The sequence below is a fragment of the Callionymus lyra genome, chromosome 2 (genome assembly GCF_982586985.1).
Source record: "Callionymus lyra chromosome 2, fCalLyr1.hap1.1, whole genome shotgun sequence".
NCBI lineage: Eukaryota > Metazoa > Chordata > Actinopteri > Syngnathiformes > Callionymidae > Callionymus > Callionymus lyra.
The window spans coordinates 45,062,121-45,076,282 of record NC_141819.1 but is presented as its reverse complement, the minus strand read 5'-3'; the positions used below and the strand labels follow the sequence as shown (position 1 = coordinate 45,076,282).

At 38.7% G+C, this 14,162-nt stretch overlaps 1 protein-coding gene across 1 annotated transcript in view; it reads left to right on the top strand.

The window, feature by feature from the left end:
* Positions 1-466: 466 nt before the first annotated feature.
* Positions 467-14,162, top strand: part of trabd2b (TraB domain containing 2B) — a 51,704-nt gene continuing 38,008 nt past the window's right edge. The window contains exons 1-2 of the mRNA XM_087783144.1: positions 467-565; positions 7,304-7,873. Coding sequence (XP_087639270.1) covers positions 467-565; positions 7,304-7,873 — 669 coding nt within the window. The remainder of the gene's footprint in view (positions 566-7,303; positions 7,874-14,162) is intronic.

Genomic DNA, 14,162 nt, shown 5'->3' with positions numbered 1-14,162 from the left:
CCTTAAAAAGTGCGCATCGCTGTACGAACTGAGCTAACTAACCTAGAAAAGTGCAATCAAACAACTCTATATTGTCATGGCAGTGATCTAGTGCCGTAAACCTGAGTCATGAGTGCCATGAGTGTGCGTTCGCGCGCTGTGATGGAGCGGATAAGGGGGGTTACTAAAGTCGTCCCACCTCCAACTCAAGACGTTTCAGAGTTTCTAAACACACCGCGGAAATTCGCCATAGAGTTTTAAAGCCAACTCTACATCAGGTCTCTCCGAGTGGAAGCTCAACCGGGAGCGAGCCGCCAGAACCGAGCCTGGGGGGCACATGGCGGGCAGGCGGAAAGGTTCTTCTGACATGTGAGCCCGCAGCTCACCGGTGAAAGTGTTCAGACGAGCAGAGGAGGCGAGAAGACGAGGAAAGTCAAACAGGCGGCGCGGTTTGACGGTTCCTAAAAGCGCTGTTACATCGGACACCATGGTCTGTCTGCAGGGGATCCTCTGGGTGCTTCTAAGCGCCCTCCTGCACCCGGGGGTCACCTGGGGGGCTCACAGGCGGTGTGATCCACCGAAGTCGGTGAGTCAAAAAGTATAACATAAAACTTTGTTTTTCGTTTGTTAAAGTGTAAAAAAATATTGTTGTTAATGTTTATTATTTTTATTTTGATGATGATTATGATGATGTTTATTATTATTATTAATAATAATAATATAATTATAATAATAATAATATATACAGTAGATGCTGCATAGATTTATAAATCTTAAAATTCAGCTTTTCCTTTTCTCCCTCTTTCCTAAAATGATTCAAAATTACCGCTGTTTATATAACAAACACAAATATTGGGAAAACCCATGGGTGACCTCTTTTTTAGAGGGGCCACTGTGCGGGTGTTTAACAGATTGTTCAAATAATGGATGGTGGAGGGTGTCTTTCAGGTTCATTGAAGTCCATTTTTTGTATTGTTTTAAAAGAAAAGAAACATGGTAGTGCAGCCTTTTATTAGAATTCCACTTGGCTGTTGATCCTACAACCTGCCCGATGTTAGTAAGCTCTTGTTTTTTTTCTGTGAAAGATATCCTTGATGATGAAAATGTACTTGTTGTCAGAGATGACCGAAGGTGACCGGCTTAATCGAGGAGCATCTCTCCTCTCTTCAGGAGAAGCTCCACCTTATTTTCTTTGTGTAAAGGTCTGTGTATGTCGACCTATAAGTCGGAACATTTACAGATGACTGCTGTATGTGGAAAGAAATATTTCCAAAAAGCTACGGCGGAGAATAAACAAATATCCACAAGCTGTCTAAACCTTTCCTGTATTAATTACCAAGGTTGCTGAGTCAAAAATTGAAATACAGACTTCGGCTCTAAAAGTGTTTTATTGGCGATCTCATTTTACGTATGTTCCGCACTGTATGGCGCAATGTCAATGAATGGTCTATTTTGAACTTTTTTCCTATATAAAGTGCACCAGATTATAAGGCGCATTAAAAAAAAAAAAAATCAGATATGTCAGTCTGTCAAACATTGATCTGCACGGCAGGAACACAATCTGTGAGTTGTTGAATAAAGCCAAGAACACTCCACACCGCTCCTGACTAAACTATGCATACTGCTGCAAGCAGAGCAGCTGTGTGGTTTACCAAATTCAAAATAAAACATATTGACGGGTCACGTTGAGCGCCGTGTATCACACAAAAACACTTCTAGGTCAGTAAGCACAACATGAATCGATCTATTCATATAGGACTCCAAATGACAAAGTGCACTGTCAATTTAGAAAATGAAATGCTTTTAAGTTTAACTTATAGTCCGGAAAATATGGTATTTAAGCCGCATTTCCATTGACCTGGTTCTACCAGGGCCATAACCTGTTTAGCATTTCCACTAGAGAGGTTCTGGTTCCATGTTTTTTTTTTTATTATTCCAATGGTCAGCGTACATTTTTGGTATTCCTGGCAGATGAATGAGTTTGAAGGACGTCAGTAGTTGAGGGGATCTGACTAAACACAGTGATATGACAGTAGTAATAATATGATGAGATGAAAGCACCAAGCAGCTTTTTAATAAGAGATTACTCGATTAAAATAAATTAATTGCAATTACTTGTTTTGAACCCGTAATTCCTGGCGAATCCGCATGAGGGCGCACTTGACGCCCGACGTATTTGACGCACACCCTGGAAAAAATGCAAAGCTGGGCTATTTTTAGTCACTTTAAGTTGGTTTATGATGACAAAGATGCCAAAACTCAATATGTAGGAATATTGTAAGGTACAACCACTCCACAACTTCTTTCAGTTACCACCTCAATGTGTCACATAGCGTAACACATAGTGTGTGTGTCGTGGCCATGGAAACCACACAGACTGTAGTGGGAGTAATATTTAAATATAATGCACTGATGTTCATTTGATGATAAACTTCTTATTAACCCATAACAATAGACGGTCACATCCCTGTGGTGTATAAAGAACCTTCAAGTAGTTATTGAGAGGTGGATTCATTCAAACGTGCGCCACTGGAGGCCTATGTGTGAAATATACCGCCCGCCACTGCATCATAGACACATCTCTCATCAGGCAACCTATATTTTAAGTTAAATAGAGCTACAACAATCCAGTCTTTGGCAAATAATGTAATGTTATTACGATATTGTCACATTTCCCAGTTTAAGGGCTATTATAAATGCTGCTAATGGTCCAAATGTGACAGCTTATTTATATTTCAGAATTTATTATTCATATTTATATTTATTATTCTATTCTTCTTTTTCTTCCTCTTTTGTTAAGCTGCTCAGAGACCAATTTATTTTCATGTTAAAGTAGCCTACAAAGTATTGTATTCTTCTCAGGAATTTATTTTTCATGCTGCTGTTATTAATGTTTGCAACCTAGACCTTTAGAACCTATTCAGAACCTATCCAGAGGGAAAAACAGTAATGACTCATGTCTTTTCCTCAGCTGTTAATGGTAAGAATCTGTACACTTTTATTTAAATCTGTTTATGTCTTATTTTAGGTCAAACTTGTCTCATTTTAAGTCCAGAAAATATTTTAATATACAGAAATAAAAGTAACTTTTTCAATGTTTTAAAATGTTTACAAGCAATTCAGGTCTCATGTTTGTCATTCAATATATTGTAATAATCATTACAACACATGTCATGTTAATGTGACTTAAATTCAGTATATTTTCAATTGTATACATGACTTTAATATTTTAATATTTATATAGGTTCTTGTAGTGTTTATGCTGATTCATCTGACTCTAGTTCTATATGTATATTTATAAATTGTGTCAAGGGGGGAGGCAGAGAATTAGAGTGTTGGAGGGAATACATCCACAGGAAGAAAAACATATATGGCATGCCCAGTTGATCCAAAAAGCTCAAATGGCAACAGGGGATGAGGAAAGCAGAGTGACAAAAACAACTCCTTCAACAAGGTGTCCTCTATTGTCCTCTGAGACCTTGTCTGACTGTGAGGGAGCAGAGGAAGTAGATTGTTTCACACCAATTGTTAATAGTTGTGTTTTTCAATTTTGTTTTGTTTTTCGAAATAAATGACTCATATATGGAAAAATGTTTTGTTTGAATTTGTCTCGATAAATCTCATGTCCTTCACATCACTTAACTTACTTTGATAAGTTAAATATAGATCTTACACAACAAATTTTAGGTAAGTAAGTAAGTAATTTGTATTTATATAGCTATTTTCCAGACCAGGGTCACAAAGGGCTTAAACAATCAAAACAATACTCAATGAAAGGTCAAGATAATAATGAGAAAAACACAGGAGTTCCAGAAAATCAAGGAAAAGCCTGCACAAATAAAAATGTCTTAAGATGTTTCTTGAAGGAGTTAGTAGACTCCGTCAAGGGCAAAGAGAGAGGAAGATCGTTCCAAAGCTTAGGAGCAACAGCCTGGAAGGATTTCTCTCCTCTGGTCCTGAACCGTGTGCGAGGAACCATCAGTAGATTCTGATCCACAGACCTCATAGCCCAAACTGGGGTGTAAGGCTGGATCAGATCAGTGATGTAAGGAGGAGCCTGACCATGAATAGCTCTGAAAGTAAGAACCAGAACTTTAAAGTTGATCCTGAAAGAAACTGGAAGCCAGTGAAGAGTTTTAAGGATCGGAGAAATGTGAGTTCTTCTACTTGAGCGGGTCAGAATCCTCGCCGCAGAGTTCTGAATCAATTGGAGGCGAGACAGCTCCTTCTTGTTAAAACATGAAAACAAACTGTTGCAATAGTCCAGGCGAGAAGACACAAACACATGGATTACAAGCTCCAGTTCATGTTGTGACAACATTTTCCTAAGTTTAGAGATTTTTCTCAGTTGAAGGAAACAGTTTCTGGTCAGTTTTCTGCAGTGTTGAACAAGAGACATGTGCTTGTCAAATACAACACCCAGGTTTCGCAGGCTCAGTTTGACAGACTGACCTAAGTCACCCGAGTACTGACTCAACCCTGGAACCTTATCATCAGGAGCAATAACCAGAGTTTCAGTTTTCTCCACAATTAGCTGCAAAGTGTTTTCACTCAGCCATTGTTTGATTTGCAAACAATTGACTACGCTGTTCAGCCTCTGGGGCTGAGTTGGATTAAAAGTGCAGTAGAGCTGGATTACATCAGCAAAATGTGATAAGAAACATCAGGAAATTTCTGAATGATTTTATCCAGGGAAACCAAGTACAGCAAAAACAATAAAGGGCCCAGAACAGAACCTTGAGGGACTCCACAAAACAGATCCACCGATTCAGACCTAATTTGATTGGCAGATACACTAAAACTGTGCCCAGAAAGGTATGATGAGAACCACTGTAACACAGACCCAGACAGTCCTGCTTCATCCCTGAGTCTTCTCAGCAGGATCTGGTGATCAACTGTGCCAAAGGCTGAGGACAGATCCAAGAGAACCAGATCAGTGTTTTGACCCGAGTCAGCCAGCATCATGATGTCACTGGACTCTTTCAGTAAGGCTGTCTCCGTAGAGTGATGTTTACGGAAGCCAGACTGAAACTTCTCATGAATGTCGCTCTGATCCAGGAATAAAGACAGCTGCCCAGACACCACCTTCTCCAAGATCTTAGATAAGAAAGGGAGCTTAGAAATAGGCCTGAAGTTACTGAGGTCAGTCGGGTCTCAGCCTGGCTTTTTGAGCAAAGGCTCCACAATGGCATGTTTAAATGCATTGGAAAAAACCCCTGTGGAAAGGGAGAGGTTCACCATATTGGTAACCTAGGGGCAAATTACATCAAATACTTTGATAATAAGCCTACAAGGAAGTGCCAAAATATCACCCAGAAATACAGCACTGAAGGAAGACTACGAGGCGTAGACGGGCTCAGAGACAGTAGGGGTTCCACACAAAGAGGGAGAGATTTTCACTTTGATCAATTTAATTTTGTCAATGAAAAATCTCAACAATGCATTGCTTTCAGCTTCATAGAAGACAGGCGTGATTTGAGGAGCAGGAGACACGAGAGAATTAATCGTATTAAACAACACTTTGGGTTTTTTCTTATTTGCTGCTACCAGTTTTCTGATGTAATTAGATCTAATAGTTTCCACCATCTCATTGTATGAGGACATCAGATCCCTGGTCGGTGCACCTCAAGTTTAGTGGACATCCAGAGACGCTCAGTCTTTTGACAAAGTCTCTTCAGACTAAGGAGATCTTCATTTGTCCAAGGGCAACGTTTTTTCTGAATTTTTAAGTTCGATTTAACAGGTGCCACTTGATCTAGTATTTCAACACAATGATCAGTGAAACAGTGAATCAAACTGTCCACGTTTAGGCAGTCATCAAAGTATATATATAAAGTATATATCTAAAGGTATATTTATGTTGTATAAACTATTCAAATATAAAACGTTTAACTATAATCAAAAAATACATTTTCTCTAACTTGGATATCTAGTCATCCAAGTTATAGCCTGATTAGTTTTCATCTGTGTTCAATATGTTTATGTTGCAATCAATCAACAGCTGTAGACAAATAAACAATCTGTTATCAAAAGGATTGTAAAACAATAGAGTAGCCAAGTGAGGCCTGGCCCTGCTGTTAGAACTTGTAATGGCTAGAAGTCTTTTTGGAGATTCTGCCTGAAATTACTGCTCATTTCAGTATATTATAATAACATTTTCTCGATATATATTCTCAAGACCATTTCAGAAACTCTTGGTTGCAAAGAGCTGTGTCGGCATTGGAGCATAGTTACTCAGATGACGCAAATCCTGATTTGCCAATAATAACTTTATACTGCAGTGACAGTTTTCATCCCTCAAATCCCAGATCCCACTTTCCAAGAAGCCAGAAGTTCAACATTGTTAATTTAAGGGAATTCTTTTTTTCATTTTGGAATAATGCCAATATCAAAGTGGAAGCACATTTGCAGAGAACTTAATAAGAAGATATTCTAAAAATGTCGTCATCATATGACACTATTATTCACTTCATTGCGACAGGTGTAAATATAACCACTACGGACAAACACATCTCCTAAAGTGGTACTCTAAAGAAGACAAAGACTGTAGAAAAGTTCACAAACCAAAACGTCACTGTGCGGTCAGCTCAGACACCAGGTTTCTTTCAGCTTTTGGATTTTATGAGCTCAGAAATTTAATCTGCAACCTTTAAAATGCTTCCCAGCCTGGAAGAAGATTTTAGGAAGACAACGTATGCACCTCAACAATACACAAGGGCCCTTTTTACAGCCAACAAGGCCCCTCGAAAAACTCACTTTCAAACTCTTCTTTTCATAATTTTATTTTACTTCTATACACTTTGAGCTTGTTGACGTGATCAAACAGGCCAGGGAACTACAATACAGGAGTCAGAGTACTATTGATGCATGACAGTTTCTCTCTAGGTCGTCCTCAGACGAGCCTTCCTTGCGAGTTTGCTCTCATAAAAATGTCCTCAATTTAGTATTACGAAATCAAATAATACATCAGTTTAAAAAAAAAAAAAGGGTTAATTTTTGTGTACAGTTCAGTTTATAATGTAAAAAATGTATGTTATGTAGCGGATGGTACGATTCATCTCTGTTGCAGAAACCAGTTGCTAAGCTTGCAAGTATAGCTTTCAATTTGGGATTGAGGATAATATCCATTTTGTGTGACAGGCTGTCCATTTTAATATTAATCAACCAACTATCTAACAATCAAAAATCAAATCATTTGATATAACATAAATGGCATTTATAAAAGATTATACTAAATTGGAATTTTAGGAATATGTTTGTGATTTTTTTCATTTTTACATTTTCATTTTCGTTGTTTGATTTCCTCTCCCCCTTCCTTCCACAGCAAAGTGACTTCAACTCCTTCTTGTGGCGAGTCAATCGTGCACCTCCACATGCGCACTCTTACCTGTTTGGCACAATCCATGTGCCCTACACCCGAGTCTGGGATTTCATCCCAAACAGCTCAAAACAGGCTTTCCTCAACAGCTACAATGTTTTCTTTGAGTTGGACCTAACAAATCCGCTTACCATTTCAAAACTGACCAACTGTCAGCTGCTGCCACACGGAGAGAATCTGCAGAACCTACTACCTCGAGACTTGTACCGCCGGCTTAAACGTCACTTGGATTATGTGAAACACATGATGCCACTGTGGATGACTGCTGACCAGCGTGGTCGTGGCCTGTACGCTGATTACTTGTTCAATGCTATAGCAGGGAACTGGGAGAGGAAGAGGCCTGTGTGGGTGATGCTGATGGTCAACTCATTAACAGAGTGGGACATCCGGTCCAGAGGGACGCCAGTGCTGGACCTTTTTTTGGCTCAGGAAGCGGAGAGAATGGGAAAAAGAACTGGGGCAGTGGAGCGTGTGGAGGAGCAGTGCCACCCCCTTAATGGACTGAACTTTTCTCAGGTAGGACGATGGTTGATTACTTATTCTTATAATTATTCTATTTTTTAACATGGCTGCTCGTTTGAGGTTAAAATTGTCTGAAAAATGATTGATATTAGGGATGCTCCGATCTAGTTTGATGCTGCAGATCACTGATACAGAGCATCCATGAGAGCTGGCTGAAAATGTTCAGATTTAGTTATGATGATGCTACTAGCGACATGATCTGGAACAAAAGAACCCTGAAAATGCCTTACATGACAAATACATGTTTTACTTGCTTCTTAAAGAGAAAGAACGGGAATCCCCTAGCCCACCCTATGTGACAACTAATCAGTCCATGAATTAATAACGGACTAAATAATGCAGAAAAGTAAAATAGGTTAAATATCTCACAGCATTGACAAAAAATTAAATATTTACAAGTGATGAAGAATACTGTTAAAGTGAAATGCAGGTTTCATTCAAATAAAGTATCTAAGTTACTAAATCCAAAATATGGCGTACTGTTTTGTGCATTAACAAAATGTCAAATTACCTCCCCCAAAAATCGTGTTGTAGCTGATAACCATGTGAGACAGCTTTTATCGGAACACGGTGTCTCTTAGCACCGAGAAACGACGGTCATCTAATGCAATCGTCTGGTGAGGGCTGTGTCTAACTTTTGCTGATCGGCTGATCATCTCATTCCATGAAACTGTTAAATAAAATTGGTTTTGTTGAGTAGGAAACATGCTAAGAGGCATCAAGGTATTTTTATGTTGCAAGTGTTGCAGGATATGCCAAATAAAACTTCAAAGTAGCAGACATGTTTGTTGTGGTTTGTTGCTGTGCACCTACGCAGGTCCTCTGCCAGCTGCAAAGTATGAGCCACCAGTGATCGTTTTTGTGATCAGTGATTAAAGGGAATGACCAGCGAACGCATATTACGGTTTTTCACATAAATCAGACGATTACTATCAGTGGCTGATCAATCGTAACGCTACAATTGATATACAATCAAATTTGATTTACTTTAGTTATGCAGACTACCTGACCAAAACAATATTTTGTATGTTTGCAGCAAGAATGTTTCATTGATAAATGAAGGAAAGATGTGACAGTTTCACATCATGAAAATGGTTTATTTTTATGTGAATGAAGTTCAATTTCCTTGAAACAACTTTCTCTATTTTATCTTCATGATATCAGCTTTTTGGCTCTGTTATTTAATAACTAAAATAATGTTATTTTTCAAACCCTTCATTCATGAGTATCGGTCAAAATGTGCAATAATCATAATTCTGGATGGTCTTAGGCAGCTATCGGCGGAATACCTGAATCTCTGATGTCTGCACGCCTGGAGGCATTGTTCAGCCTGGGTCAACAAAGTGACAATCGTACATGATCGGGACCGAAAGTTGCAGGAAGACTTTGGGCTCAAAACGCGTTACAAGAAGGTTCCATTGCCCCAGGCCATTCCAACCATCTTTCCCCGAGGCAAAGCGTCGAGCACAGCAAAATCGCCTGTGAAGCGTAGGAAATCTGAGCTAATAGAGATAGACATGACAGGAGGTGGGTTTGCAGATTTTTTTCTCATGAGCACTAGAACTGAAATATGTATGGTAGTGCGTGATGCCATTCTGTATGTTAAATATTTGTCTGAGTGGGGTACATTTCATAGGTCTTGTCGAGTCAGAGTCAACATCCTCACAGACGCAGTCCACCCTGGACGATGAGTCTGTAAAGGTCTCTAGATCGTCACTGTCCATGCTGTTATTATTGTGGAACTGGCGCAAGAATAACGGGCCCTACTCTTTGAGTGAGTGAGGGAGTGATGGCTGATGGAATGCATTGCACTCTTTCGTGCTTTCCAAGAACGACAACTTAGAGAAGCTGTATAAACTTTATTCCTCAGTCAAAATGATTGCTTAAACATTCAACTTACTGCACAATAGGTATATTTTTTATGTTTATATCTATTTTACCTATTTTTCCCCATATGTCATATAAACTTTAACACACCTCACACAATGTTTTACCTTAAATCCACTAACAGACTCACCCATATGCACACACATTGGGAAGATGGCAACTTGGATTGACTTTTTGATGGACATGATTAGGCTTACTATCTGGAATGTTTGTGGGCTTGGAAATAAGGCAAAAGACATAAAAATCGAAAATCAACTCAAAATAAAAAACTATACACAGACATCTGTCTTTTACAGGAAACTCACCTGTTTCCCTTTTCATCTCAAGAAATTCAGTAATGTGATATATTTAAAAAAAATTACAACTCTAGACAAAGAGGTACTGCAATCTTAATAAATAACCAAACCTGGACCTTTATTGTTCTCATCTTTTAATTTAACTATTTACATATATGAAAATGTGCTTAAGCCCCAACCACTGAAAATGCTTTACGATTATAATATTACATAATCATAGAAAAAATCATAATCAAAATCTATTGCACCACTTAGAAAACAACGCTAAACCTCACTGTTGTATGAAAACATATACAAAAGTGTTACCACCTCCTGAGTGTGTGCTAAGTGTTCCATAACAACCATTGATACTCACTGAAAATATTACATATATATTTTCTGTAGTTGGGTGAAACAAAAACAAGAAGATAAAAAAAAAATCCCTTCCCCCCAACTTTAACTAGATTCGTCTCGTCATCTGTGGGACAGGTCAAAGGGCTCAAAGATCTAATTTGAGAAACATTAGGCCTCCAGGTTCTCCCCTTTCATCAGCACCTCATAACTATGCTGTCAAAGTAGCCGCACATGCCCCTGACATGCCAGCGAGCTTGAATGCTCCTGGAACAGAGATCAGCTAAACCATTCTGCTCTTTTCACCAATGACTAGGACATATATCCTTGCAGGATTAATTAAATTATATACACATCCTGCAATTATATTACATATCATTAAAAATTCATCTTTGCAGCATCACAGTGTTAGAAAGTGCAGAAGCTGACCGTCAATTGACTTCAATGGCGAAGCAAAGAATGGATGTTTCCACTGCAGCGAAATGACACTCATGGATAAATACTGGGCTTTGTCCGGCTGGTTGGATGCAGTGGGTGTGCCTCAGCTGGCCCCGGGGCTGACTAGGGTGAAAAAGTGGCCAGGGAGTCATGGACAGACAGGTCCACTACATGCACGTGTGGAAAGCCGTTCAGCTGGTAACACCAGTTTCCTGTACCTTGATGATAAAAAAACAGCATTTGACGTTGTGTGGACCTTAATCCTATTGTAAATATTAACTGGTAATTTTCTACTCACCCTATTGTGGACTAATCCGTTACTCTTAAGAGTTATAGTGTTAAAGAATTGATGTTGCTTTTATGTTCTTATCACAATAAACATGTAGTCATGCTTGCTGCTGCGCGCTCACTGACTCATACAGAAAACCAGTTCTTGCTGGCTGCGTCCAGCAAAAAAAAGCAAAACTGTTCATATTTTAGTGTGTAATGATCTGAGCTATGGAATAAAAAGGCAAGCACGGATCGGAGACCTTCAGTGGTTTGGGACGAGCCTTAAGAAGCGCCTCCACTCAGTGCTGGTGGTAAATCTGGATTCTGACTCTGTTGTTATTCTAACACTTGTCTCTGTTCTCATTCCGATTGTCCGGGATACCCTGACATATAGACAAAAATATACATCAATTTTAATGAAGCAACTGAGGGCCCAGGGACTAACTTCTTCCAAAAAGACACTTAAAACATCCATATGCCTCCGTACTGCTCGTATGTAATGTCCATCTTGAATTGAAACCTTGCTAAGAAGAATTGTTATGGAAAAAAATTAAACAAGTCTATATTTTTCGCTCGTTGGCATTTGCCAGAGAACACCAATATTGCCAAATTTGCCACCCTGTGCTCTTCACAGATGAAATAAGACCTAATTCATTTACACTCGATCTAACTTTGAGAGGCTGTATCGGATATTAACTGAGGTTGAATAAAAATACTCTTTTACTTTAGTTAGGACTTTGAAATGATTAAAACAGCTGTTAGTGCTGCAGTTAGTCTTTAACACGACATAGACAAAACGTGCATAGTTTAGCATGTTAAATATGAAAAAAACATTTTGTAGCTGGAGTAACTATTATTACAGTTTGTGATTGAATCCGATTATGACAGCTGATTGGAACCATCTTTGCTCTGCTGTAACTTCAGTGAGCTTGGATATATAGACAGATATGAGGTCAAAGGCAGAGATGTGTGGATGGGAATCAGAAGAAAAGATTAGCAACCGACTGGGAGACTAGCTGAAACATAAAGGCAGAAGGAATGCAGAGAAGAAAAGACGTCGATCTTCCTGCTGCAACCAATAATCACTATGGGGTAAGAAAACTTTCTAAAAGGTGTGCGTGCGTAAAACAAGTTTGCGTTCGTAATTCTAAGTTTCTGTGTGTACTTTTTAAACGTGTGCGTGTTTTCTGCAAAAAATACTCATGGTACTCATTGAACCAAGATTCAGTGATCCAGCCAGCACATTGCGCATGCCTAACCAATTCATCGCATACTTTTGAAATGTGCTAAACAAACATGTACAATGGAAATAATGAACCTTCTAATGAACATAAGAAAATAGAAAATAATAATTCTCAAATCACGCTAAGAAAAATATGCCATGGCAGTTTTGAAATTGTTCTTGATCTGTTCTGGAAACAGATGCTGTGATCTGTGCCACAACCATGAGAAAACTTCACTGGTTGGTAGTAGTAGTTTATTGGCTTGACCAGTAATGCATTGCAGTATCTTGCCAATATTCAATTGCACACCATCTTCTCCCTCCCTCTGGTCATCTTGTTCTACAAAAAAAATAGATTCAGATTTTTAAAAATATATATATAGATATACAAATATATCTACAAAATCATGAAAATTGCTGTTCATTTATTTCCTTCCTTTTCACTTTTCTGTCTTATGTCCCACCTTTGTGCTAGTCCTCAACCTCTACATTAAAAAAAAAGTTTTTACAATGAAACAACAAAAATGATGTATTCTATTGTATCATTTGTCTTGTAACTCTATTTTTCACCTGGGTACAACATATTCTTTATTGAGTGGACTGGGTATGAGGAAAGTGTGTAGGAAACAAGAGGGAGTAAGATAAATCTGGCTCTTGGTGACTGCAGGCGAGTGTTTAAGCAAGGATGTCGGTTTGAAGTGGTGATTGGTTTGAAGTGGTGATTGTTGCGATCGTGTAGAAGGATGTAGAAACATAAAGTGTGCCGTAGCCCTCTTTGGGTCACTATTTCCTAATGACAGCTCTGTCTGTTTGGGATTTTTTACGTCTCCTTAGATCCCAGTGAGGTGTGGCCGTCCCTGTGAGAGCATCAATGGAGACTGTGGAAATAAGAGCAGTTCATGGTTCTTCTCGAGCTCTACGGATGACAATTGAGCTTGACAGCCCTGGCTCTTTAACCACGTCAATTGAGTAAAAGTGTTTTAACATAAAAGCACAGCCTTCTGAGTGTTTTTATAAAACAGCGGACGCTTACTCTCTGCTACATGTTCTTGAATTACCATGTGAACTTTGTTTATGGCCCTTTGTGTAGAAGATTGAGACCACATGGACGGTATTACAACATATACTTCATTGCAAAATATTTATTATTAAAACACTTCAACTTTGTACAGATAACAGAATACACAGATGGCAGATAAATAGCTCATATTTTATCGATGACAGAGAAAAATAATACTAATGGAAGTGGCGTCTGGTTGCTGGGCAGTGCTCATAATGTGGGTTAGTATTGGAATCATGCAAGAAAGAGAATGAGACTACTAGTCAGCTAGGGTCAGTCTGAGCACTACCCATCCTTAAAGCAAGAATTAAAAGCCTTAAAGCAGCTCTGGGTAGTTTTAAGGCTTACCTTAATATTTTTGTACTCAAATATTTTCATAAAACTTGTGATGACATATCAACTTAAAACTAGTTGAATGACTCATATGCCGTGACTTTAGGTGTTTTGTGTGATTTTTATTTTCACTGTAAAAGTTCTTGGGGATGGTGTGAACATGCTATATATCACGCTGGTTTGGTGGTGCTCATGAGAAATGTGGTCTCCTGTCCTGTCTTTTAAAGCTCTCTGTCTCTAATTTTTTACGGAACAATTTCTAATGTCGAGGCTTCAATATAAGAGGAAATGAGCAGTATGGAGGTATTTGAATGTTTTTAAGTGTGTCTTTTAACTAATGTGAAGACAAGTGAGTGCAGGTCGCTAGATTAGCATAGAAATACATTTTTGCCTAGAACTGTAAAAAGGGACAGATAATAAAGTAATTCCAACCCTAAATTGACATGA